This window comes from Haematobia irritans, chromosome 3, assembly GCF_050003625.1.
Source record: "Haematobia irritans isolate KBUSLIRL chromosome 3, ASM5000362v1, whole genome shotgun sequence".
Lineage (NCBI taxonomy): Eukaryota > Metazoa > Arthropoda > Insecta > Diptera > Muscidae > Haematobia > Haematobia irritans.
The window spans coordinates 14,073,303-14,098,403 of NC_134399.1; the positions used below are offsets into that span (position 1 = coordinate 14,073,303).

Here is a 25,101-nt window from a genome sequence, read left to right on the forward strand (position 1 = left end):
TTTACGTTTTATTTTGTACTGGGTATTTTGACTGAGACAAGTTCAACACTGGGACAATTCAATATGAAATAAATTATTCAAAAAGCTTCGTGGCCGATTATCGATTTTTGGCCGAATACCGAAGCCTATGCTTCGGTTGAGCTCTAAATTGTAGTCAATTTTATCAATTCGAGATTATTTTGAGTCATTGTTCAAGTTTGTAAGGGTTTTAAAAGAAATCCGATTATTATTTTTTAATGCTTCTTTTATTTGGTAGAAAATTCACTTCGTCTGTTAAAGAAATAACAAATTTTTTTTTATAATTTTTGCTTCAAATACTTTACATAGAAGCCCATGGAAACCATCCATTAGCTACATAGTTTAAAAATCACTGTGAACATAATTACGGACGTTGGCAACAATGGTGCCACGTCGTTTTTGCTGGTAATCTGTCAATTATGGTCGTGTCGTAAAATACAACCATTCGCTTCATTCGTGTTAAAATTGCTTGACAAACAACTTGCTGCAACGAAAGAAATAGGTGCGTGTAAATACGATTCAATTTTTGTATAAAAATTGCTGCAAATATATTGCCAGCATAATTATAAAAGTAAAAAATGTGTATTAGAATTAAACTTTCTACGGTTAAGAAAATATGTTTTACATACAAACGTTTGAAGTTTATGAATCTCGGGGATAAGTGAATTATGTGGCAAGAAAAAAATTCTATTTAATATAGAGAAAGTCCAATAATATAATGTGGCAAATACAAATCTGTTGAAAATTCACTAATTTTGTTTTAAAATACATCGGATTTCATTAGCATTCTTTCTTTTTTGGTAATGCTAAATGCCACGACGTCAAACTCTAATCAAACACTACAACAAGTGACCAAATTTCACTTTCCCCATTTCCTAGGAAGATAAACATTTTTCTAATTTGTCTTTATATTTCTTCTTTTGCAGCTAAATTGCTTTAATCACCCGCCATGGATAAAGTTGTTAAATTCTGTGAACCCGGCCGTGTTTTCGCCAAGGACTCAATTCGTTTAGTTAAACGTTGCACCAAACCAGACCGCAAAGAGTTCCAAAAGATTGCCATTGCCACAGCTATTGGTTTCTGCATCATGGGTTTCATTGGCTTCTTCGTTAAACTGATTCACATCCCCATCAACAATATTATTGTCGGTTCATAAATAAGAAAAGAAATGGATACTTCACTCAACTTATTTTATATACCGTTCTAAGGCTGCATCAGCTTTTTGTATACCAGAAAAATCACTGTGGTAAAGCTGTCCATTTCTTTCAATATTCACGTACTATATTAATAAGTTTTACACTCCCTCAAAAATGTACAATCTTCAATTTCACGATTGAGATGTGTCTTCACTGTCAATGATTGATTGAAGTTGAACACGTCTCTATTTCGACACTAATGAAATGAGATTTTCTATAATTTGTCTTGTTTCGTTTCCTTTATTAGCTCATGATTTCCATTTTCGTACAACAATTTGTTTAATTTATAAATAAAAATTGAATTAAAAATTTTTAAATATTTCTCTTATGTTTTAAATAGAAAGGCAATTAATTACCCATAGTACATACTTTCAAAACGATAAAATTTTGGTGTAGGTATTTGAAACTCAAAAACGCACCATTTTGGATTCTTCTATACATTTACAAAAATACAAATTAAAGAATTGAATCGAAGCCTAAGTATGAAGCATTTTTTAAGGAGTTAGTTGGTAATCAACATAAGACCACACAGATAGATCGATGTTTGACTTCATGGGCATGATCGATGTTTGAAGTTGTAAGTTGTAATTCTACCATAACCACAAACAATCTTATAGACCAATAGAAGTATTAGGTTCACATTTGTAAAACAATATTACTTTATGAAGGCGGTCCCATATGCAATTTGCCTCACCGAATGCAAGAGTATATCATAAATGGCTATATGTCGGTACTTTGTTCAGTTTTCGAGTTGAAAATCATTTTCAGTTTACTTTTTTAATTAACTACTATTTTTGTATAATTAAAAGTCACGAATGAAAACATATATTATTGTTAAATATTGACAAAAAGACCATACATTATTCCTCCTTTAAATTTTTAGAATTTCGAATAATTCGAAAACGAAACATCACGGTTGCTACTCGAGCCAAACTACCAAACAAAAAATCTTATTTTTTCAAAATTTTATTTTTATACTGAATATTGTCAAAATTTTACTTCAATAGAAAATAATTTTATTTCTATAGAAAATTTTGTCAAAATTTTATTTCTATAGAAAATTTTGTCAAAATTTTATTTCTTTAGAAATTTTGACAAAAATTTATTTCTATAGAAAATATTGCCAAAATTTTATTTCTATAAAAAATTTTCTCACAATTTTATTTCTATAGCAAATTTTGTCAAAATTTTATTTCTATACAAAATTTTGTCAAAATTTTATTTCTATAGAAAATTTTGTCAAAATTTTATTTCTATAAAAAAATTTTGCAAAATTTTATTTCTATAGAAAAATTTGTCAAAATTTTATTTATATAGAAAATGTTTGCATAATTTTATTTTTATAGAACATTTTTTCAAAATTTTATTTCTATAGAAAATATTACCAAAATTTTATTTCTATAGAAAATTTTGTCAAAATTTTATTTCTATAGAAAATTTTGTCAAAAATTTATTTCTATAGAAAATTTTGTCAAAATTGTATTTCTATAGAAAATATTGCCAAAATTTTATTTCTATATAAAATTTTATTTTTACTGATTTATACATAGAAAATTTGTCAAAAATGTATTTTTATAGAAAATTTTGTCAAAATTTGATTTCTATAGAAAAATTTGTCAAAATTTTATTTCTATAGAAAATTTTGTCAAAAATTTATTTCTATAGAAAATTTTGTCAAAAATTTATTTCTATAGAAAATTTTGCAAAATTTTATTTCTATAGAAAAATTTGTCAAAATTTTATTTATATAGAAAATGTTTGCATAATTTTATTTTTATAGAACATTTTTTCAAAATTTTATTTCTATAGAAAAATTTGTCAAAATTGTATTTCTATAGAAAATTTTGTCAAAATTTTATTTCTATAGAAAATTTTGTCAAAAATTTATTTCTATAGAAAATTTTGTCAAAATTGTATTTCTATAGAAAATATTGCCAAAATTTTATTTCTATATAAAATTTTATTTTTACTGATTTATACATAGAAAATTTGTCAAAAATGTATTTTTATAGAAAATTTTGTCAAAATTTGATTTCTATAGAAAATTTTATTTCTATAGAAAAATTTGTCAAAATTGTATTTCTATAGAAAATTTTGTCAAAAATTTATTTCTATAGAAAATTTTGTCAAAAATTTATTTCTATAGAAAATTTTGTCAAAATTTTATTTCTATAGAAAATTTTGTCAAAATTTTATTTATATAGAAAATGTTTGCATAATTTTATTTCTATAGAACATTTTTTTAAAATTTTATTTCTATAGAAAATTTTGTAAAATTTTTATCAAAACTTTATTTCTATAGAAAATTTGTGAAGTACCTCTTAGTTGGAGTGGAATACTTGGCAAAATCTACCAAAACATCAAGAATTCTACCAATCTACCAAACAGTAAAAAATCTACCAACTGTGGCAACCGTGATTACGGTCCCTATTGTGGCCAAATTGGAATGTCTTTTCAGCAGTGGAAGGGATGTTACATTTGTAATATTCGATCAATAGATTTTAATTTGAATCATTTTTAACATCTTCTTGAATTAAATTGTATCTTCTTTATTAAAACTTAGTTTTGTTTTGACTTAAAATATAAAATATCAATAATAAACGTTGTGTTTACTTTTTTTTCACATCCAGCATTCGGTTTTTGATTGTGATGCATATCTTGAACTTAAACTATGGTATACCATCATTGTGTATATGTATGTATGTTACAGTTGTTAGGTATCTTAGTTGCGTCATTGGCAATGGAGAGCACCAGCTCTTTATATGTATAACGTAAATGTACTTAAATAAAAATGTGCATTAATCATATTTTCAAAAACACAAAAGAGAAACAAATTACAACTCTTCAAAGAAAGCTACACGCGCCTTTGTTGAACCAGATTTCAGTTTCTTCAATGTCGAATATTTTGTTTCGCCAGCTTTCATTTGTGCCTCGCTCAATATATCTAAAGTGGTTTGATTTTCCTCAATTTTCAATAGCTCAATTTCGGAGCGTAGTGTTTGCAATTGATTTTGTACTTGTTTGTGTTTCTTTAGATATTCCAAACGACTGCGTTCGATTTCATTGGTAATTTGTTCCATTTCGCTGTCGGTTAAGATGAATTCTTTAGTTTCGAATTCATTTTCGGAATCATCATCTCGAGAATGATGGTGATCGTTGAGATTTAGATCATTTGTAGTCAGATCGACAGCTGCGGTTGATTCATTTATATCGGCAGTTGAATTACTATTTGTTAGGGATGGTGTACTAACCGAAGCCGTCATATTGTTGGAAGAACTTGATGAGTTTATGGTTATATTTGGCGGTAACATGCTATCTTGCGAATTTTTACGACCCCGATTTAGAAAGTTTAGAAGTCGTGCTGTTGCTTCCCGTTCAGCTAGTTTGGCACAAATAAGTTCTTTTTTTAATTTCTCAGCTTCCGCTTCACGTTTGTCTTTTTCCACCGTTAGCTGATGAACAAAGAAATCAGCTTCTCGTATTTTCTTTTCCAGTTCCAATTTTTCTCTCTCAATTTTCATTTGCCTTTCGCGCAAGCGATCCATTTCGCTTTTGAAATGATTCGCTTTACATTCGGTCAATTGCATTTGCTCCTCATTTACTCTGCTCTTTTCGAAATACAATTCTTTCGTCTCTTCAGAACGACGGAGAGCATCATTGGCACATCTCATGTCCTCTTGTAATCGTTCCAGTTGAGCCTCCAATACATAACGATCTTGCTCAGCACGTTCTCGCAATTTTTTTTCTCTTAGGAATTTTTTTCGCTCCATTTGACGACGCTGTTTTTCCTCTTTTGCTTGGGCCTTCATTTGTTGAATTTCCATGGTGTCTGGTTTCCTGCGTCTCATATACAAATCATGGTTACCTTTACAAAGGTCCAAAATCTGTGAACAAAAAATAAAATAAAATAAAATAAAAACAATGTAACTTGGATAAACAACTGTGTACATTCTTACCATTTTGTTTATATGTAAATCCTGTGAGTAGAAAATAAAACTGGAAACTTTTGAATCGACGAGGCGTATTGTAAATTTTTTATCATCAAAACTAACATGCCGTATTTCATTCCATTGAAATGTTGTTTTCGGTGTCAGCTTGTTGTGGTAATCATAAATATTTAATCCCACGGCTGTAACACCCAGCCATAGTTTGGTTTTATTTTTATTGGTAATAGGAAAATAATTGACACCATACATATCTAGGTCTTGGGCAATTTTCAAATATTCCATTTCGACTTCATCTCGTGTCATTGGTTCATGATCCATATACCTGGCAATACAAAAAATACGATGGTCACATTCAAATTCTTTGTAAAATAACAAAAATTGTACATTACCATGTCTTAATACGTTCTTCCCACATTTTTGGTGTCATCTGATACTGATCGGTAACGCCCTTTGGTAGTAGGTCTACTCCCTGAAGTTTGCCATCTTGGTATGTCTCCGCATCATATGGACCGTACTGCACATGGACAGCATACGAAGCTAGCAGTACTGAAGCTTCAGGTCGGCAGTATATGTCCATTGAAAGTATGCTTTGCTTGACTTGCAGGAAGAACAAGTGTTGTGTTATCTCTTGTATCAGCTCCTCACTGACATTTTCAGGGAAATACTTAGCATAAAAACTAAAGACATAGAAACCATTCATTTGCAATTTTAATCGCTGATCCTTCACCTTCTTTTCCATTTTCAACCAGGCGACATTGTCTCTTGAATCGATATATTGCAAGCCAAAGTACCAATATTCACGAAGACCTATGGTCCTACAAACAAGATCGAACAAATCTTGTCCACTAGCTCTTTGTTCCAACTCAAATTCCAGCTCGGAATCGAACGTAATCACTTTTACAGGAAATACCCTGGGCTTCTTTCTAAATGGACTCATTGTAAAAAGTTTACATTAGATTGCTGATAGTTCTTTCAAGGTTTCCGAATTTATATTTCTACCAGTACATCTATTTTAAGGCACATAGTTTTCATAAGGGCGATAAGTTTACATGATATTATTGTCGAATTATTAGTGTTGAAGAATTCATTATTGCGTTGCTTGTTTCGATCTGATATGGTTATTTTGAAGTTTTTGCTTGTCTAATGTTTACTACTTTCTAGCTTCCTAGCTCCAATTATTATTATCCAATGATTATTATGATGATGTTTGGTGGATCCGTCCTTTCTTCCATCTAATATCGATAAATTCCATCGACATTTAAAACCCGGGTTTTTCCACATTATTAATGTCAAACTTATGATCCGATTATCTTAATATAGGGCGTTCACACTCACACTCACCCAAGTAAATAATCGACAACATCGTGCTAAAGAAAATGTATTTCCGAATTATGGTATCTTTCCCAAAATATTTAGGAATATCTTAGCTTTCCCCCTCTATACAATTATGACTTGCATTAAATTAATTAACTACTTTCTCAATGGATAAAGACCATTATGAATCGGAACTTAATGCCGATAACATAGTTTCCCATATATTTCTTATGGGAGCAAAGTGTAAACAACCGATAGAAACGCCCCACGGAATTTTCGTTAACAAAAATAGCAATATGTTTTTTATGGATCGTCGAAATTTCCTTAGAGGTGCTTACCGACCTATAGCAAAAGCACCAATATATACGGATACCGGGAATTTCGGCCTTAATAAATAGATGTATTAGTTCATTAATTGAATTGAAATCATGGGTGTTGCGAGGGGACCTAGTAAGCTAAGTATAATAAACGATAAAATAACCCAGGATTTTATATAGAAATAAAATTTTGACAACATGTTCTATAGAAATAAAATTTGACAAACATTTTTACAAAATTTTCTATAGAAATAGAACTTTGACAAAATTTCCTATATAGAAATAAAATGTTGCCCAAATATTTCTTTGGAAACCAAATTTTGACAAAATCTTCTATAGAAATGAAATTTTAACAAAATTTTCTATAGAAATAAAAAAAAATTCTATAGAAATAAATTTTTGCCAAAAAATTTCTTTATAAATAAAATTTTGACAAAATTTCCTATATAGAATTACAATTTTGACAAAATTTCCTATATGGAAATAAAATTTTGACAAAATTTTCTAATGAAATAAAGTTTTGACAAAATTTTCTTTAGAAATGAAATTTTAACAAAATTTTCTATAGAAATAAAATCTTGACAAAATTTTCTATTGAAATAGAATTTTGACAAAATTTCCGGCCAACATTTCGGCCGGGACGAAGACAATATAGGTTAGATATAGTGCCAGTCCGTTTTTTAGGCTCACTTAGACTACTCAGTCCATTTTAATAGCACAGTAGTTAACTTCCCTGTTATCTTTTAGTACTCCTTTTTATAGTCGAGTCCGAACGGCTTTTTACATTACGGTGAAATCACTTACTTGGAAGTGGAAGTGTCCGCGGATAAGTACTTATTTGAAACCTATATCTGTATCTGAACCATATTTATGCCACGCCCTGGCACCAATTACTATTTTTAAGAGCAATACGATTTATTGGCCACGAAGGCTTACTGTTTTGTTAAATAAATGAAAATTTTTGAATTCCATCTTGGGAGCTATTAGATAAAAAGAAGGAAGGGCGATAATTTAGGATCTAGTACATAATCTCTTGTAAGCAGGTTCTCTCGACAACATTTTTAAGGTTATAAAAACCATTGTTCAACAATTAGAAGAAGTAAATCAGTATGCCAATCACCAGATTATATAGAATTTGGCCATCCATGTGAATTTAACCTTGATCCAGAATAGTATGTGGCTTAGGAATATGGGGCAATGAGGTCATCATGAATTATATGAGTACTACATTAAGATGAGAATTTAAAAAAAAAATATGTGCACATAGAGAATAATTAAAGTAAGTTTTTAAAGTTAGATCAATCTATTATTATTATATAAATGTTTTATTCGACAATCACATTAGTTTAATATATAATTATTAGTTTGATTAAAGGTATTGAGGTTTCTATAATTGTGATGACGCAAATTTATTTCAGAGATTTCAAAATGCCGTCATGTTTACATGTTAGCTGCCTCTGTACTTTTTCTAACATAAATTATAAATATTTGTTGTACCATTAAAAATAATACTCTATACCAGGGTTATTTTTAATTAATGGGTGAAAGAAGGCTTAAACACATCGCTTTAAACGTTCCAAATGAAGATCATGGAGTAATTTGTTCTTGACGTAGTAAAAGGGATTTTGCGTTTCATTTAATTCAGGATCATAGATGTCGTCACTAACCTCCCCACAACCAGCATCGGGTTTAATGACGGACATTGGGTCTTTGGCCACATTATTATATGGTAAATGATTATTATTGTGGATGATATTATTTGTTAAATGTGGATTGTATTGAGCAGCAACATCCTCGTAATTTGATAAATGCAGATTGTTTATACGTTTCGAGAGTGGCGTATCGACGCAAGAGACATCATCCTCACGGCTACGTTTTCTGCAAATGAAAAAAGTCTTGAATTGGTAATATGTTGAGTTTATTATAAAATTTACCTTTTATCAATAAAACCAGCCATTTTACTGCATTTCGTTTTTAGTTTCACAATTTAATTCTTTTGTTCAATTTGTTATAAATCAGCTGTTATTGTTTTGGTTGCATGGAGTATTGCCAACGTCTTTTTACTATGTCCGTGTATCTATTTTCTTCATTAAAAGGTAACGGCACTTCTACAAAAACAAAGTTGTTTCTGCAAATAATACAGCCCGATTTCTTTTAACACAGGCTGATCTATCCAAAATATTTTAGTAGTAAAAATCCAGTTGGTATTTCTAGATTGAACTTTGCTAATATTATTCATGATAGCCATTTATTGTGATTAATGTCTCCATTAATATGAAATTAAAGATGGTAAAAAGTCGTAAATAAAAGGTTCAGCAATCATTTATTAATAGTTGAGCAATTTATCAAATAAAAATTTATAATTTCACATGCATTATGTGTGTGTGTTCCAACAGCTGAAACCAGTGTTACACCCAGAAAACAAATTCGTTGCCTCAACCGAATTATTTGCCAACCGAAAGCAGGTGGTTCCATCAACTATCAATGATATCTGTCAGCACAACTAACATTTGGCAATTGTAACTACATGGTAGTATGTTGGATCAACTTTGCATTGGTTGTCGCAATTTCATATTAATTGTTTTGTTTGTTGGTGCAACCGCCCTCGATTTTCTTTACTATTATCCTAACCAAATTCCAATATCAAATGAAAGGGCAGATTATATTGAGATTTTATTAATTTATTACAAGATTTACAATCATAATAAACTACGAAAATAAATACAACAAAGGCTTTTGATCTACATATATGTGAGATCAATTTACAATTTTTATAGGTAATGTTTGTATACCAATGACAGATGGTTATTAGGTTGCAATTATGTGGTCAAACTACAGAACTTCCCAATAAACACAGGATGAGCGTTTTTCAAATGCAACACCTCTTCAGTTTGAGGGTAAATATAATTTTCAACATAAATTCAACTTGACTTGAAAAAGCTCATCTTCAATACATCTTCAAGTTGTTTGCGAATTACAACCAATTTGGCAAAATGTTGACGAAAACTTTGAAAATGTGTTGAAGATAATTGGAGAAAACTTTGACAAAACACTACCCTGAAATGCAACGAAAAAACCACATGGTTTTCAATACTACTTTGGTCAACAAAGTTCGTGGAAGAAATACAAAAATGTGGAAATTTTTTAATAATCAATTGAAATTGCTTATAATAATTGGTAAGTAAAACTAAAACACGAAATGAAAACTTTAAGGAAGTCACTAAACTCAAATCTCTTTGCAGAAGACTAAAATATTTGGATGCTGATTCTTGGACACATTAAGAGGCTGGCCGATGAACAATGGTAGTGGCTTATCGAGAAGAGAAAGTTTCCATAAATCAAAGTGCAACCAAAAAAACTTGGTATTTATGCTTTTCCATATCAACAACTACTGGATGATAATTCGCATCACATCGATAGTTTAATTTACTTCGCATCATCGGTTTAATTTGTTATTTTGTGAATTGAAATTGCTGGAAATTTATTCCAATCATCGGGTCATCAAGTTCCTGAAAATTGCCAGTATTTTAATAACAACAATTTTGTAACACCAACGTTCTTGAGGAAATCACGACGTTCTTGGAAGAAATACAAATTGGTAAGTCAAAATAAAAAGTGAAATGAAAACATAATGGAAATCACAAAACTCGATTGTTTTGTAGAAAACTAAAATCATTGGATGGTATATTCTTGGAAGATGTTGGCCGATGAAAAACCAATGAAGGAAACAACAAAGAAAAGTTTTCAGAAAACTTACAAAGTGCAACAATTCCTATATCAAGAACTTCTGGATGAAAATGTGCATTACATCAATTTACATCCCGTCATCAGGTTGATATTTTGTGATTTCCTCTTGCTGGAATCTATTCTAACACACAAGCCAGCAAGTTCCTCGATAGTAATTATTTAAAATTGCCAGCATATTAATTAGTAGTTATTTGACACCAACATTATGGAGGAAATGGAATTATACATGTAAAAATGTTTAAGATATTTAAAGTTGTATTCATAGTTTTATTTATTAATACGTTTAATAAGATAATTACATTTTGATTGGTATTATATTATTATTTTTATATATTATTAATGTTATTTTTAAGATTATTATATTTGTTAACGAAAAAAATAATAAAATTTACAAAATCCCTAGAAATTTAGTATTGACTTTCAGTTAGAACTAGGATTGACTTTCATACAAATTGTGGTTTGAAAGTATTCGCAACAATGCTAATTTTTTATTTTTCTCACGTTGAAAACTGTTTGAGAAATTATTGAGTAGCGATGCATTTCAATTTGAGGATTACAATTGAGAAATTATTGCTATTGTGTTGAATTTTACTGTTGAGGGTAATGTCTGTTTATTGTTGAGAACGCGATTTTCTCAACAATTTCTCAACTTGAATATTACCCTAATCCTTTGAAAAAATGTTTGAAAAATTATTGAATTTTAGTATTTTTCAAACGTTTGTGTTTATTGGGTTAATTCAATATATACTTGCCAGAAATTTCTTCCTTAAGCCTCTAGATATAAATACAGATCGACTTAGACTCTTCCTGTATTCTTAATACAATAAAAAAAAGCTCGCTTGCCGTAAAAAGTATTTGTGTTTGTTGGTGTATGAAGCCTGTAATTTTTATGGAAACTTTTGTAATATTCCTTTTTTATAAATAAATCGGTGCGCTACTTACCTGAAGGCAACTTCTTTTCTATGGGATAAACTTTATTCAATGTATTGCGGACTATTATCAAGTAATGTTGTTCCCCGTTTTGCAAATTTTGTAGCGTCATACCATTTACCATGTCGATGTTGATATAAATATTTATTTGTTGCAACAACTACCTTACGCCCGTCCTATAATTGAACTAAGATTCTATTAGTATACTCAACTTTTGGTTGTACCAACCATTTGTTGATTCCCATGAAGTAGGTCTCACTATGCTGGTGGTTAGCTCAACAATTTTATGCAGCTTAAAACCAAATTTATCGGCATTGATTATTGTAGCCAATTGAATGGTTATGGGAATTTCGTTTTGATCCTGTGAACTTTGTTAAGGTCGTGTTGAATGTATAATGGGGAAAATAATCAAAACATTGTTCTTGTAACAAAAAATAAGTTACTGACATCATTTCCTCATTGTAATTATCGAATTGCAACCAACCATTTCTCTGGGTGTACATATAGTGCACTTTTATTTTTTTAATTTGGTTTGAAAAGTGAACTTGGCATCGATACTTCAAAATGTATATTTTGAAAACAACTTGAAATACATTAGAATTATTTGCAGATAGTAACTTTAACTTGAGAGTACTTTGGATTACAAACGATTCCAACAATTGCTGAAATATTTTTCAGCTTGTTTTTTCCCAATGTGGTTGCAAAAATGCCATAACCTGACATTTTTTGTTAGAAACACGGCATCCCTGGAAATCTTGTCCTCAGTCGAATTCAATTAACTTCTATCCATATAAAATAGTGTTGTAAATTTTGATTACTTTTGACTACTCGTTACTACTCGTTACTTTTGAATTGAGTACTCGTTACTACTCGTTACTTTTATAAAAAATTAAAAAAGACATTGTGGGCAATTTTTAATAATATCTTCCACTTTTTTTTATTTAAAAACAGTATAGAAAAGCAAATTACATTATCCAGTTTTATTCTAGTGTTATAAAATGTGGTGTTGTAGATATATGGGTCTCGTTAGAAAAAGATTTTCTCCAATCATTAAAATTTTTAGAGCCAATTTCGTATTCACTATTTGGTATTTTTTCGTCAGGGTATATCTAAATGGCATTGTGTATTACTGATGCTTGCAATTTGCAAACTTTTTAAATCCACCATTTTCCACCATTGACAGTGGATGAAAATATTTAGCGATCATTTTCAATTCAATTCAAACATTTATTTAATCAATTAAGCCCTCTTGGACCATACATTGATAGATTTGAAAAAAAAGTACAACAAGCTAAAGAAATTACAAATGCAAAGGAAAAAAATCATAATAATACTTAAAACTAATGTGAATACAATATTCTCAATAGCTGAAAAACTACACGCACATTTCTTTACCTAAACACCAAAAAAACGCAACACCGCATATGGAGGTAATTATCAGTGATGATACAAAAACAAAGTTAATTGTTATAATTAAAATACTGAATTAGTTTACTTTTATCGTGAGACCCAATGTTGAAATTATCCAAGGGTTTTTGAATAAGCTTGGGTACCTTCTCTGAAAACAATTGGATTGAACCAGCTGAAGTCAACGTCATTATTATTCATACTATTCGCATGAGACGTGATCCATGTGATGCTTTAAATTATAGCTCCCACCTAAACCCAATGCAAATTTTTTCAAATGCAACCGTTTTTAAGAAATCAGATAAATTTTTCACTTTGTTCAAAGGTGAAGCCATATATCCTTTTCGTGTTATTTTAACTGATAAAACGATTTTCGAAAACTTCAATTAATATTTTCCAAGAAGTCAAGAATTTTACTTCCAAACCGCCAACTTACTTACCGTCAGAAGAAAAAAAACTGGCATTGAAGATATTGAGTACTCTTTTACTAGTAACGAGTACTCAAAAAATTAGTCAGTAACGAGTACTTGTAATCAAATACTCGTTACTTTTCCAACACTAATATAAAAACAAAGTAAAATTTCTGCCCAATCATATATATGGGCAGAAGTTTGGAGTTTTTATTTGAACTCAGATTGAACTCAGATATATTTATACAAAGAAACGACCAAAAGTAATTCTCTGCAACTTTAGCCAAAATGGGGGTCCTCGAATGGAAGATGTGCAATTTCTTCAAGCTGGAAGCTTTGAACATTAATGCAAAATACATGAGTATTAAGGACACTATAACTACGAACTGCTGTAATAAGCAATATAAAATATTTTGCAACAATGCCGGTTTTGTATACGTCTTTCTGGGAGACTGGGAATGCATTTCATTCCAAGCTTCAAATAGTGCCATTAATTTCTGCGCTATAACCGATGACTCAGATTTGCTGGCAATTCATGACGAAGGATCATCGACCGAAAGTCTACTCAAGATATATAGTGTTTCCAAATTGTTAAAACGACGACCAACTGTCCCAGTGAGCAGTGCATCGTTAGGACGTCATTGCAAAATTACAACATTAAAATCATATTTCATGGACAACCAGTTATACTTGGCTGTTGGCTTGGATAAGGGACATGTTCTTCTATACAAATCCATAATTTCTCGCGATATTTCTGCATCTGCTAAAACTTTGCATGTGTGTGGTAAAGCCATTAAAGGAATTGAATTCCTACGAAAAGATAGAGGTGAACTTAGTATGTTTGTATGTGCAGACGGTGGAATTTTCTGTTATAATATTGCAACATCAACCGGTAACTATGCAGAAACAAAAATGATCATTGACGACAAAGTCGAAACGCTGGTCACTTGTTGTGCTTTGAAACCAAAGAAAGATTTTAGCGATGAGCAGTATTTCGTAGTGGGCCGTGAAGATGCCGTCTACTGTTATACAGTCGAGGGCAGAGGACCATGCTTCGCTCTCAAATGTTCAAAGCATATAGTAAGATGGTTTGGAAAACACTTAATTGTGGTAAAATCTAATATTTCGGTAAATAGCAAGAAGCGATCGCAATTGATAATTATTAATATCGAAAACAATATGATGGTCCTGAATGAGGATATTTCTGAAATAGAATGTATTTTTCCTACTCCCGATTATGATAATTGTCTGATCTTTACCAAAGATGGTATGGTATACACTCTTCGAGACCAAGAAATACGATATAAGCTGCATATGTTGTACAGCAAGAATTTATATGACATAGCCCTGAAACTTGTGGAGGGTCAAGCCATGTACGCCGATTTAGCTGCCAATGTGTTTGCTAACTATGGAGATCATCTGTTACAAAGGGGAGACATAGACGAATCAGTCAAAATGTATATAAAAACAATTGGCCAAATACCACCATTTCGCGTGATCAGCAAACTTCTAAATTTCAGATACAATGAATTCCTGATACAATATCTTCGTAGTTTAGTCAATACTAATGCAGCATCTAAAGAATACTTTGACTTATTGCAGAATTGTGATCGCCGCTTCGAATTACCAGGAAACATAAGCAAAATATTTCGAAGTGGAGAATATCCAAACGATTTTGATGCAATTGATCCAATGTTTCCGGAAAAGGATATAAGCAAATACTTTCCCCAAGATAGAGATAAAGGCATAGAATTATTCTCAGAAAATGGACATTGGATTGTGACCCATTACCCCTTTGATGTTGGTGATATTGTTAAACGTATTTTGTCTAATGGATTAAGTTCTCAACAGTCAATTGATATTTTTATAAGAGTGCTGCTACCTCTACTTCTATCGAACAAGGAGTGTGTTTTGAATGTGCTTAACTCATTGGATGTTGAATATAAAAGGAATCCACATATTAACATAATTTGGGCAGAAATTTTACTGCAAAATTGGGAGAAATCATCTGGCGTCGATGTAAACGAATTGGCCAATTCTATTAAGGGAAATCATTTCGAGTTAAGTTTAAATGACGTTTTCATTATTTGTCGAACTCATAAATACTTTCCTGGCATCAAGATAATGTATGAAAATTTTGGATTAAATGCTCTTAACTACAAAAGTTTTTTGAAGTGTTGTTTTACGCTGCCTCTGGACACAAGCGCCATTGACTTGGAGACGAACAAATATTCCCTGATGTGGATGCAAACCTTAAGCAAAGAAAATCTGCAGTCGGCACAATCGTCATCCTTCGTCAAATACGTTCTAAGTAAAACTCTTCATTGTAACCCACATTACACTTTAACCATTCTTCAGAAGATTTCAGCAAATACAAATTTTAATTTATCACACTTGAACAAAGCTCTACCAAAGGACATTTTTCTAAAGCAATTTGCTTTTGATAATTTTCGTGACATAGCGGCCATCGATAATAAACTTAAGCAAATCAAAAGACTTTTACATGACTACAAACAGAAACCCATGGAGTTTCGTAACAGCAAATGTGATATATGCAAACAGCCCTTAAAACATCCATCCATATACTATTTATGCCAACATTCCTATCATAAAGAATGTCTCTCATCATATTCCGAAACAATTGGTTGCTTAGCGTGTGCTTCTATATCTCAAAAGAATTTGGAGAGAAGGAATTCTGGAGCAATTGTCCCTATAAAAAAGGATGACGAAGCAGCAGGCACCCTTAAAAATATTTCACATAAACTATCTGAAGGTGTTTTCAGTGAGAGAATTGTATCTAAAAGCGGATCTCAAATGTATAACCCGATTCAATTAGTAAATAGTATTGCCAGTATACAAGACATGAGCAGAAACAAAATAATTGATCAGCAAATGAAATCCAAAAATCCATTTGAAGTATCTACGAATCCATTTGATGATGATGATGAAGATACCTCCAATCAATATGATTCTAATTTGAATCCTTTTGAAGAATAAAAAACAAAACAAAATGTGTATTACAGTCGGTTGCAATTACTATGCAATGCTTTATTTATAAATAAATCATTTTATAGCTCATTAAGTTATAAAATGTTTGCATGTGTCACCCATCTATTTTCTAAATCTAAAGTTGGGCTAATAATTATATTTTATTTTATTTTTTTTTTCAATAAATGGTTATTTTAAAGCCATAAAGACACTAAACTATTATGAGCACTAACTATACAATATATAATCCTATCATTCATTTTTGTTATGAAATATATAATGTATAATTAATAATAAATATAACAAATTAGTCATGTTAACTACGGTTCACACTTTTTTTTTTGCTCTAAACAGGCTTTGGTTTCCTTCGAAAAGGAAAGGATAATAGTGATGGCACATGTATATAATGTGGAACTAGCAGTCCGTATGACTGGTTTCGGTATTCGATAGTAAATCATATAGAATGAGTGCATGAGGTTTTATGGCAAATATATCTAAAGTTATTGTAGTTTCATTCTAGACGAACGATTCGTCTGAGGACGATTTTGGGTTTCATGAACAGGCCGTTAATTTTTTTATAAATAAATAGTTATTTACCACTTGACAATTTTTTAAATTTTCAATGTGAATGGCATTTAAGTGATGGTCTAAAAATACGTCATTAAATATTACAGTAACGGAATATCCAAAAGATTTTTTTAAATTCTATTTTTATCGGTTTCGTCCGACTCATTAGATATACAGAGTGTACGTCTCATCATTTCTTAACATTTCTCTTGCGAAAATTCGATAATACAGATTTCTATAAATTGCTTGTGGGATCAAATTATAAACGATCGATAATAACGCTTCACGAAGTGTTCGGTTGCAAAAAATACCAATATATTTCTTATGGACAGCGGAAATTTCATTAGAGGTACATGATGATCTTTAAAATCAATCCTAATACTGTCACCAGCACCATGGTCGGTAAAACATCCCACCCTCGTCGAAAAACTTAAACTACGCGAAATTTCTAAAAATCTAGTGACACAAACCAACCAAAAAAGTTAATTTAATTTTTTGTATAAATTAATAGTTATTTTCCTTTTGTCAATCTTTTAAATATTCAATGTGAATGGCATTTAAATTATAGCCTAAAGGTAAAGATATCTTTTTAACGGCCATTTTCATAAAGCTCCGTTAGTGTTCCGTTAATTAACCAACTTTTAAACCGTATTATAGACGAAGCTGCCATCTTGCCTTTATATTCCATAGGCCAGTTAGGAACTTAACTGACGAAAATTTTTCAGTTAAAGTTAGCCGGAGAGAAGATATTTGCTATTTACTCTCTTTTAACTGGCAGTTAAAGCCTAACGGAGCTACATGAAAATGGCCGTAAAATTTTATTTTTATCTGTTACGCCCGACTCATTATTTATACAGGGTGCACGTCTCCTCATTTTTAACAATTTTCTTGCGAACAATTCCGGCTGAATGTCAATACTGCATTTCTTATTCTATCGATCTAAACGATCGATAACAGCGCTTCACGAAATTTGCCGTTGCCAAAATACAATGCATTTATTATGGGTAGCATACCGAACTTTAAAATTAAACCTAATACTTTCACCAGCACCATGGTCGGTAGAGCAGTTTACCCTCGTCGAAAAAATTAAACTATAAAAAAATTAGGTCTAAATTACCTGAGGTGAAATATGGCCTGACGGACAACCAGTTAATCAAATCCTAGTGTTCCTCATCTCGAAGTAAGCAAAAGTTTCGCATCGAAACCCCGTTTAATCCCTGCCAACATTTGAATTTGACGGCGCTTCTGAGAATCCCCACCACTTCGAAAACAATCGTATATGACATCTAAAACTCATCGGAAAAGCGCCGTCACTATTGAGAAGTTGTACGCACGCCAAGTTACTACAAAAAATGTTATGTCAACACCCACCAGTCGATATTGCCGTTCGGTACGGTACGCTTAGGTGACTCAACTGTCGCTACCTCGATTACATATCATATACCGCCCGTAGTGGAGTTAATCGAGAGTGTAGACAAGGCACACCCGATAGTGGTTAGACAGAGACGGTGGGAAATGGTTGGAAGGAATTGACGTTTCTGTCAAGTGGCGGGAAGTAGTTTTTTTTTTCCAAGAAGAAGAATTGGTTGAGGTAGGTCGCAACCACGGAAAAGAGGCCGAAAATAAGATTTTGATTTTTTTGGAGTTAATCACGTGGCGATATTGGAGCGGCTTTTCTATATTGGTGAAGCGACTATCAATTACGAGTGTGCTGGAGAATATCTACTGCTGAAGGCACGAGATTGAGAAGGGTGCCCTACTGCCGGCTACTTGCAGCCAACTCCAGGTTAAATTTGCTTGGTATACTCGGGCGAGTCTTCGTCGAGGGACTCCATTGGTGGGAGGTAATCAAGAGGGCTTTGGAAGCTCACTCCCCTTTCTTGGAAAGGTTCATGCGGAACGTTAGCCGCGCGGCAGAGGTTGCAAGGTCTGATCAGTCATATCCCATTGTACATAAGGGTAGAGCCTAAATTTGAAGAAGTGGCAATTTTGTAAATTTGTGATCGCCAAGTGGGGCTCCGCACAGACTGTGGGTGATCTCGAATAACGGTCATTCTACCCCCACCCTTGACGGATAGGACACGTGGTGTACGTGATTTGATGAACCTTCGCGTCTACAAGACAACATTGCCATCATTTATCAGCGTTGGTTGGAGTACTCCGATTCCGGACCAGACTTATTGCTGGGTACATTTTAAACCAGGTAGGACGAAAACCGAGATTCGGGAGTATACGAAGCGTCACCTGTGGGTGCGACCCAGAAGCGAATCCTACGTAACGGAATCAAAGCTAGGACTTTATACAATACATTGACGTCACCGATTCATCAACATCTGTACGGTCTGTATGATCGTTGTAAACCGTATGTACACTTAGGTTACAGTAAGTAATTTGTCTGTATATATAAGTATATAGAGATTCGAATGTAGTACGTAAGATTGATACAAGTGATTATTTAAGCAAGGAAACATTTTAAATTTATTATCGTAAGTTGGTGAATGCAAATGCTGCGATTTAGTTTCCCATACTCATTAAATTACCAAAGACATCCGCTTTAAGTGGTCAGGATTTTTGATTGAATTGATAGACACAAGTTTATTCTCGCATATGGTGGTACAAAAATTAAATATTTTCGACCAGGATTTAATTAAGATATTTAGTATTACATTTTTACTTTGAGTGTGTATAACCATCAGTACTTGGGTTCCTAAAAGTAAGACAACGTGTTTAACTAAAGTCTAAGAGTCAACCGTAGTAGCAAAAGTCGATCGATTTAGGCGAATTGGATGAGTTTTCTTGTTATTTTCTGTTTACTTTTCATCTCACTTGTTCCCCAACATTCTGAATCACCCTCGGTGTAATACACATTGGAAGGAAAAAATAATAGCGTGTCATATTTATAAGCTTTTACTTCGTGTATCTTATTTCTAATAATATTGTTACGTTTTAAGATAGGATATATTGTTATTATAAATCGATGAAGAATTGATTACCCCTATACTTGAATTTTGACCCGATATTGTTTAAGCTCAAACGTGATATACATACCACCTAATTTGTAATTATTGGTTGGAATTCTAATTCACTGGCAGGACCTCTAAACGCGAAATAAGTTCTTTCTGATTTCGAAATGGAAATCGTTATTTTACTCAGCAGTGTATATATGGGTCTCATAGTGGGATAGAACCCCATCCATCAGCGAACCTTTTGTTATTACCCTAGATATATATTAGTTACTAATAGCATAAAAGTTTGATATGAATATTTTTTTTTTATTACTCTGAACTCAATTGGCGACCAATGTTTCTTTTCGAAATAAATGAATTCTAATGTATTGTAATTTGAATTGATATGCAATGATTTCTAATTAAGCGAATATGAGGTAATGTAGATTGGACCAGGGTTGTGGTATTTTCGGGGGCCCTCATGCTTATATGAGTGGTCCAAGGGGGTTGGTTCTTAAGCCACCCATAGGGAGGGCTGACTGGGGTTCAAACAACACCTGAATCCCGATGTATTTATTTACTTCGAAGAAAAATATACACCATAGGATGCACATGACCCAAACAAATTAGAAAGTGGTACGCTTGTGTTTTTTTTTATTTTTGTTGAGTGGCGTAGAATTGTTCTAGTGGTCGGCAAGGACTCCACGAGGGCTGAAGCGAAGCTGGTAGAGATTTCTGCGTACCACGAAACCGCCGATCAAGAGGACAACGAGAGCCTAGACGTGAATTGAATTGGATTGGCACCAATTTGCAGCTCTGGAACACACACAACAAGATGGCGCCCAACGTCAATGGCAGATCTACATTTAATGTGTCTGGGACAATGTTTTTATGATATTTCCTAATGCGATTGGGGTGATTTGTCATTGATAATTGATGCACAAACTGACTGCCAGGAAACATTTTATGGATTCCTATATGCAAGTTTCGCACCAATTGTTCAATTATTTTCTTTCTTGTAGCTGAAGCACGGCGAGTCGTACAACTTTATAAATTTAAATTTGTGCTAGCTTCGATTGTGTATTTTAGCTTAACCTTTCCCGATTTTTTTTTTTGTGTTACGTCTTGAGGATTATGCCGTATTTCTATCTTTCGGTTTCCCAATTGCTGTAGTACGGTTTTTAAGGTCTCCACATTACACTTTATACAAATATGAGTTTTGGGTGTAGCGTGTGAGGCTTGTTAGGAGAATTTGTTGGTTGCGTTGTTTTTATGGTGTATCGTTTCGAGTAAATTGATGAAATTATCTGTCTCAACCCTGGAACTCCAATTCTCATTACCACATTAGATTTATGATAGATACTCAACTTACTACATATCTTCTTACCATAGGATTTTTTGTTTGATGAAATTTGTTATTCGAACCGACGGATAAATTTACTTTACCGACTTTTGACATTTTAAGTTCGCTATTGGTGTTCTGATAATTTTTTTGTTTTGTGGGATAATTTTATACCCACTTGGAATAATTTTTTTTTATTTAGTTCTAAGTGAATTGAATATTTGATTTAATAACATGCCTGACGATCCTACGTTCTCGAGATACGCGAGAGTACCGGCAAAGCCCAATGGGGCAGCAAACACTACAGGAGCGGATAGTGGAAGGCAGGCTGGTTCGCATAATGTGTCAACTTCTCCTACTCGTCATGAAGATCAGGAGGGAAATGCTTCGGCGAGGGAAAGAAGTAGGGACAGCACGATCACTCAGCCATGTTATAGTCCCATTACCGATCATGGCGGGGGTATTAATGCAAGAGTGGGGCTCGACAGTACCAGCGTGTTCGAGGTTATGGAGGCTGCAGTAGGAGCGGCACAGGAGTCGATGCTACAGTTGATGCGTTCAGAAATGAGGTTGGCTGTGGCAGAAGCGGTCAAGGTGGCGCTATCTAACTCGTCTGCCCATTCGAACAATCCTCAAGAAACTTCCGATAATATCGATTGGCCCCACGATATGCCATCTGGAATGGGATCGGTAATAGGAAACGGCCACGAAACACATGATTGCCCAATACAGACACATAGTCGTGGAAATGTGTCATCTCCGAATATGAATCAGCGTACTTATGCTCCGAAATACCCGTTCATGGGAAAATGGGGATTGAAGTTTGACGGAACACCCAAAACCCCATCCGTCGAAGAGTTTATATTCCGCGTTGGCAGGCTACAAAACAGTTATGGCGTTCCGGACCAGGAGCTAGTGGATGGCTTTCATCACCTATTGGAGGGTAGACCTAACAAATGGTATTGGAACCGCATCCAATTGCACCCCGACCTAACACTAGGGAATTTAAAAGCAGATATAGTGAGGGAATTTAAGCAATTCCAAACGAATGTGGATGTGCTTAGGCAAATTATGGACCGGAAACAGGGTAAAGATGAAAAATCCGCGGAATATATCGACAGTATTAACGGTCTTAGAAATAAGCTCAGCAAACCGCTCCAGGATTATGAGCTCGTGGACATTATAAAGGCTGGCTTAAAACCTAAACTGGCGCATATGATCTTCGGTACTCAAATTTACTCTGTCGAACATCTTAGGTCAGAATGCAGGAAAGCTGAGGATTTTTTGGAACGCGAATTTCAACAGAGATCAAAATTTAATCCCGTAACTCGTCATGTTAATGAAATTTACGAAGGTGAAGTTGATGAAGTTGCGGAATTAGTTGATGAGCTCCGTATTAAACAATATCCGAAAAGAACGTATAACAATGAAGCACTGAAATGTTGGAATTGTGGCCTCGTTGGTCATACCTTTCGTAAATGCATCGCAGAACAGAGATCATTGTTTTGTTTCCGCTGCGGCACCCCGGGGGTGATGGCTCCACAGTGCGAGAAGTGCAGGCAAACGCAGGGAAACGTGAAAACGAACGTGACCGGTGGGGACTCACGTTCCAAACCCACAAGCAATTGAATTCTGACTTGGATAAACCTGTAAAGAAAAATAATTGCCCTGCTGCCATAAATGAACCAAACCCCACACTATTACAGGATAAGACCACGGCTTTTGCCAAACCTAACCTGATACGACCATTTCATGAAAGATTGGAAAATTACATTAAAGTTAAACAGCGGATTTTTGCCTCCGATACTAGCACACCTAAGGTTTCAGAAAAAATATTGAAGACTCGTGAAAGGCATAAACGCAGGGTACAACACCGTAAAGAAATCGCTTCCTGCAGCTTTGGTATTAAATTGGATTCGGACCCAAGACCTTTTCGCGAGGTGCTCGTAAACGGGATGAAAGTTGTCGCTTTATTCGACAGTGGAGCTACAATCACGGTATTGGGGAAGAATTGTGAGAAGTTAATTAGAAACCTGAATTTGAAGATTTCTCCGGTATATAAGATTAGCGTCGGGACTGCAAATGGTCAAAGGGCCCCCTGTATTGGGAGGGTCACGGTTGATATTGAGTACGATGGTCAGTTGCATGTCTGTGAGGTCTACCTCGTGCCGACATTAGAGAACGAAATGTATTGTGGAGTAGATTTTTGGAAAAAGTTTTCGGTTGCTCCTAATCTTATTAGTAGCATTACCCTAACGGATATCCCAAAAGATTCAAATGCACATCAACTCTCTAAGGAACAGCTGGAGGCCTTGGACGGGGCTAAGTCTCACTTTTTAGATTTTGAGACTTACGGTCTGGGTAGAACGAGTGTGGAGGTCCACGAAATTGATACTGCTGACGCAGTGCCAATAAAGCAACGCCACTACCCAATTTCTCCCGCGGTTGAGAAGTTGATGTATGCGGAGCTTGACCGGATGTTGAGCTTGGGGGTTATTGAAGTCAGCAACAGTCCTTGGAATTCTCCCGTAACTCTGGTTCGCCGAGGGGAGAAGAATAGGCTTTGCTTGGACGCCCGAAAGCTTAACGAACGAACGGTCAAAGATGCATATCCGCTCCCATACATCGACGCTCTTCTAGGACGATTACAGGACACATATTATATTTCGAGTATCGATCTCAAGGACGCCTTCTGGCAAATCCCGCTGGCTCCAGAAAGTAGACCGAAAACCGCCTTCACTGTTCCTGGACGACCACATTACCAATTTACCGTCATGCCGTTTGGACTGTGCAATGCAGCCCAACGGTTATGTCGGTTAATGGATAAGGTGATCGTCCCGGAGCTGCGACAGCGCGTTTTCGTCTACTTAGACGATTTGTTAGTCGTGTCCTCCGATTTCGATACTCATATGGTCTTGTTACAGAAAGTTGGTGATCTCTTATCAGCAGCTAACCTCACCATAAACCTCAGGAAGTCCCGGTTTTGTCAGACCGAACTGAGGTATCTTGGATATATCGTAGGCGGGGGAAGTTTGAAACCCGATCCGGAGAAAATTGAGGGCATAACGAAGATCCCGCTGCCTAGATGTACCCGAGATGTCCGGAGATTTCTGGGTCTTTGCTCCTGGTTTCGTCGCTTTATAAAGGACTATGCGACTCTTTCTGCCCCAATTACACGGACCTTAAAAAAGTCGAAATCATTTAACTTCGATTCGGAAGCCATAGGTGCATTCAATGGATTGAAGGCGGCTTTGACTAGCGCGCCTATTCTGACTCATCCGGATTTCACGAAACGGTTCTACGTACAGTGCGACGCATCGAACCTGGGCTTAGGGGCTGTACTATACCAGCTGGACGATCAGGATTTGGAGCGACCTATAGCATTCCACTCCGCTCAGCTCACCAGTGCTCAACGTAACTATAGCGTTACGGAGCGGGAGTGTCTGGCAGTGGTAAATGCTATAAGGAAATTCCGGCCATTCATAGAACTTATGCCTTTCACAGTAGTAACCGATCATAGTGCATTAAAGTGGCTAATGGGGCAAAGAGATCTGAGTGGGAGACTCGCAAGATGGAGCCTTCAACTTCAGAGCTACCAGTTTGATATTGAACACCGTAAGGGTAGCCAGAATGTCGTGGCGGACACCTTGTCCCGTCTCCACGTCGATGAGATGAATATGTTCATTGAGGAAAGGCCGATCATCGATATGGAGTCCCCAGAATTTCAGTGTGAAGAGTATTCACAACTCAGAGAGCATATTTTAGAGCACAATGATAGGCTACCGGACTTAAGGGTCGAAAAGACATATGTTTACAAAAGAACGCTACCTTCGGATGGAAACTCGGCACATGAAAGTTTTACCTGGAAGCTATGGGTACCGTCTGGACTGACGACGGGGTTGGTGGCGAACGCTCATGAGCCTACAGTGAAATCTCACTGCGGTATTGGAAAGACGATAGCAGGTTTGAGGCA

The 25,101-nt window shown here is 34.2% G+C and overlaps 4 protein-coding genes and 1 long non-coding RNA gene across 7 annotated transcripts; 3 read left to right on the forward strand and 2 right to left on the reverse strand.

Moving 5' to 3' along the window:
- The first annotated feature begins 382 nt into the window (after nt 1–382).
- Nucleotides 383–1,531, forward strand: LOC142229527 (protein transport protein Sec61 gamma-2 subunit). 2 transcript variants are annotated; one of them, XM_075300088.1, is made up of 2 exons: nt 383–520; nt 945–1,531. In XM_075300088.1, the coding sequence occupies exon 2, from the start codon at nt 968–970 to the stop codon at nt 1,172–1,174; it is 207 nt and encodes a 68-aa protein (XP_075156203.1). In that variant the 5' UTR covers nt 383–520; nt 945–967; the 3' UTR covers nt 1,175–1,531. The 2 variants fall into 2 exon arrangements, with proteins under 2 accessions (XP_075156203.1, XP_075156204.1); XM_075300089.1 differs by lacking the exon at nt 383–520 and adding an exon at nt 566–589.
- A 2,216-nt stretch (nt 1,532–3,747) lies between these two features.
- Mer (ezrin/radixin/moesin family protein merlin) lies at nt 3,748–6,409 on the reverse strand. The gene is made up of 3 exons (XM_075299327.1): nt 5,551–6,409; nt 5,171–5,483; nt 3,748–5,098 (listed from the first exon to the last, which is right to left on the reverse strand). Exons 1-3 carry the CDS (start codon nt 6,096–6,098, stop codon nt 4,049–4,051), a joined length of 1,911 nt encoding a protein of 636 aa, XP_075155442.1. The 5' UTR covers nt 6,099–6,409; the 3' UTR covers nt 3,748–4,048.
- Nucleotides 6,410–8,076: 1,667 nt separating this feature from the next.
- LOC142230366 (uncharacterized) lies at nt 8,077–8,874 on the reverse strand. Its single transcript, XM_075301012.1, has 2 exons — nt 8,727–8,874; nt 8,077–8,670 (listed from the first exon to the last, which is right to left on the reverse strand). Exons 1-2 carry the CDS (start codon nt 8,747–8,749, stop codon nt 8,346–8,348), a joined length of 348 nt encoding a protein of 115 aa, XP_075157127.1. The 5' UTR covers nt 8,750–8,874; the 3' UTR covers nt 8,077–8,345.
- Nucleotides 8,875–9,630: 756 nt separating this feature from the next.
- On the forward strand, nt 9,631–10,945 carry LOC142229315 (uncharacterized). 2 transcript variants are annotated; one of them, XR_012720378.1, is made up of 4 exons: nt 9,631–9,689; nt 9,756–9,969; nt 10,035–10,390; nt 10,455–10,945. It is a non-coding gene; the product is annotated as an uncharacterized LOC142229315 (long non-coding RNA). The 2 variants fall into 2 exon arrangements; XR_012720377.1 differs by having other exon boundaries at nt 9,642–9,969.
- A 2,497-nt stretch (nt 10,946–13,442) lies between these two features.
- Vps11 (vacuolar protein sorting 11) lies at nt 13,443–16,594 on the forward strand. Its single transcript, XM_075299310.1, has one exon. The coding sequence runs from the start codon at nt 13,575–13,577 to the stop codon at nt 16,281–16,283; it is 2,709 nt and encodes a 902-aa protein (XP_075155425.1). The 5' UTR covers nt 13,443–13,574; the 3' UTR covers nt 16,284–16,594.
- The last annotated feature ends 8,507 nt before the right edge of the window (nt 16,595–25,101 follow it).

What these genes read in the sequence shown, in the direction of transcription:
- Vps11 (XM_075299310.1), top strand. Translation starts at nt 13,575, where the DNA reads ATGGGGGTCCTCGAATGGAAGATGTGCAATTTCTTCAAGCTGGAAGCT.
- LOC142229527 (XM_075300088.1), top strand. Translation starts at nt 968, where the DNA reads ATGGATAAAGTTGTTAAATTCTGTGAACCCGGCCGTGTTTTCGCCAAG.
- Mer (XM_075299327.1), bottom strand. Translation starts at nt 6,098, where the DNA reads ATGAGTCCATTTAGAAAGAAGCCCAGGGTATTTCCTGTAAAAGTGATT. An exon ending in GAAGAACGTATTAAGACATG is followed by an intron (nt 5,484 to 5,550) that starts GTAATGTACAAT and finishes TTGTATTGCCAG; the next exon opens with GTATATGGATCATGAACCAA. An exon ending in ATTTACATATAAACAAAATG is followed by an intron (nt 5,099 to 5,170) that starts GTAAGAATGTAC and finishes TTTTGTTCACAG; the next exon opens with ATTTTGGACCTTTGTAAAGG.
- LOC142230366 (XM_075301012.1), bottom strand. Translation starts at nt 8,749, where the DNA reads ATGGCTGGTTTTATTGATAAAAG. An exon ending in GCTGGTTTTATTGATAAAAG is followed by an intron (nt 8,671 to 8,726) that starts GTAAATTTTATA and finishes TTTCATTTGCAG; the next exon opens with AAAACGTAGCCGTGAGGATG.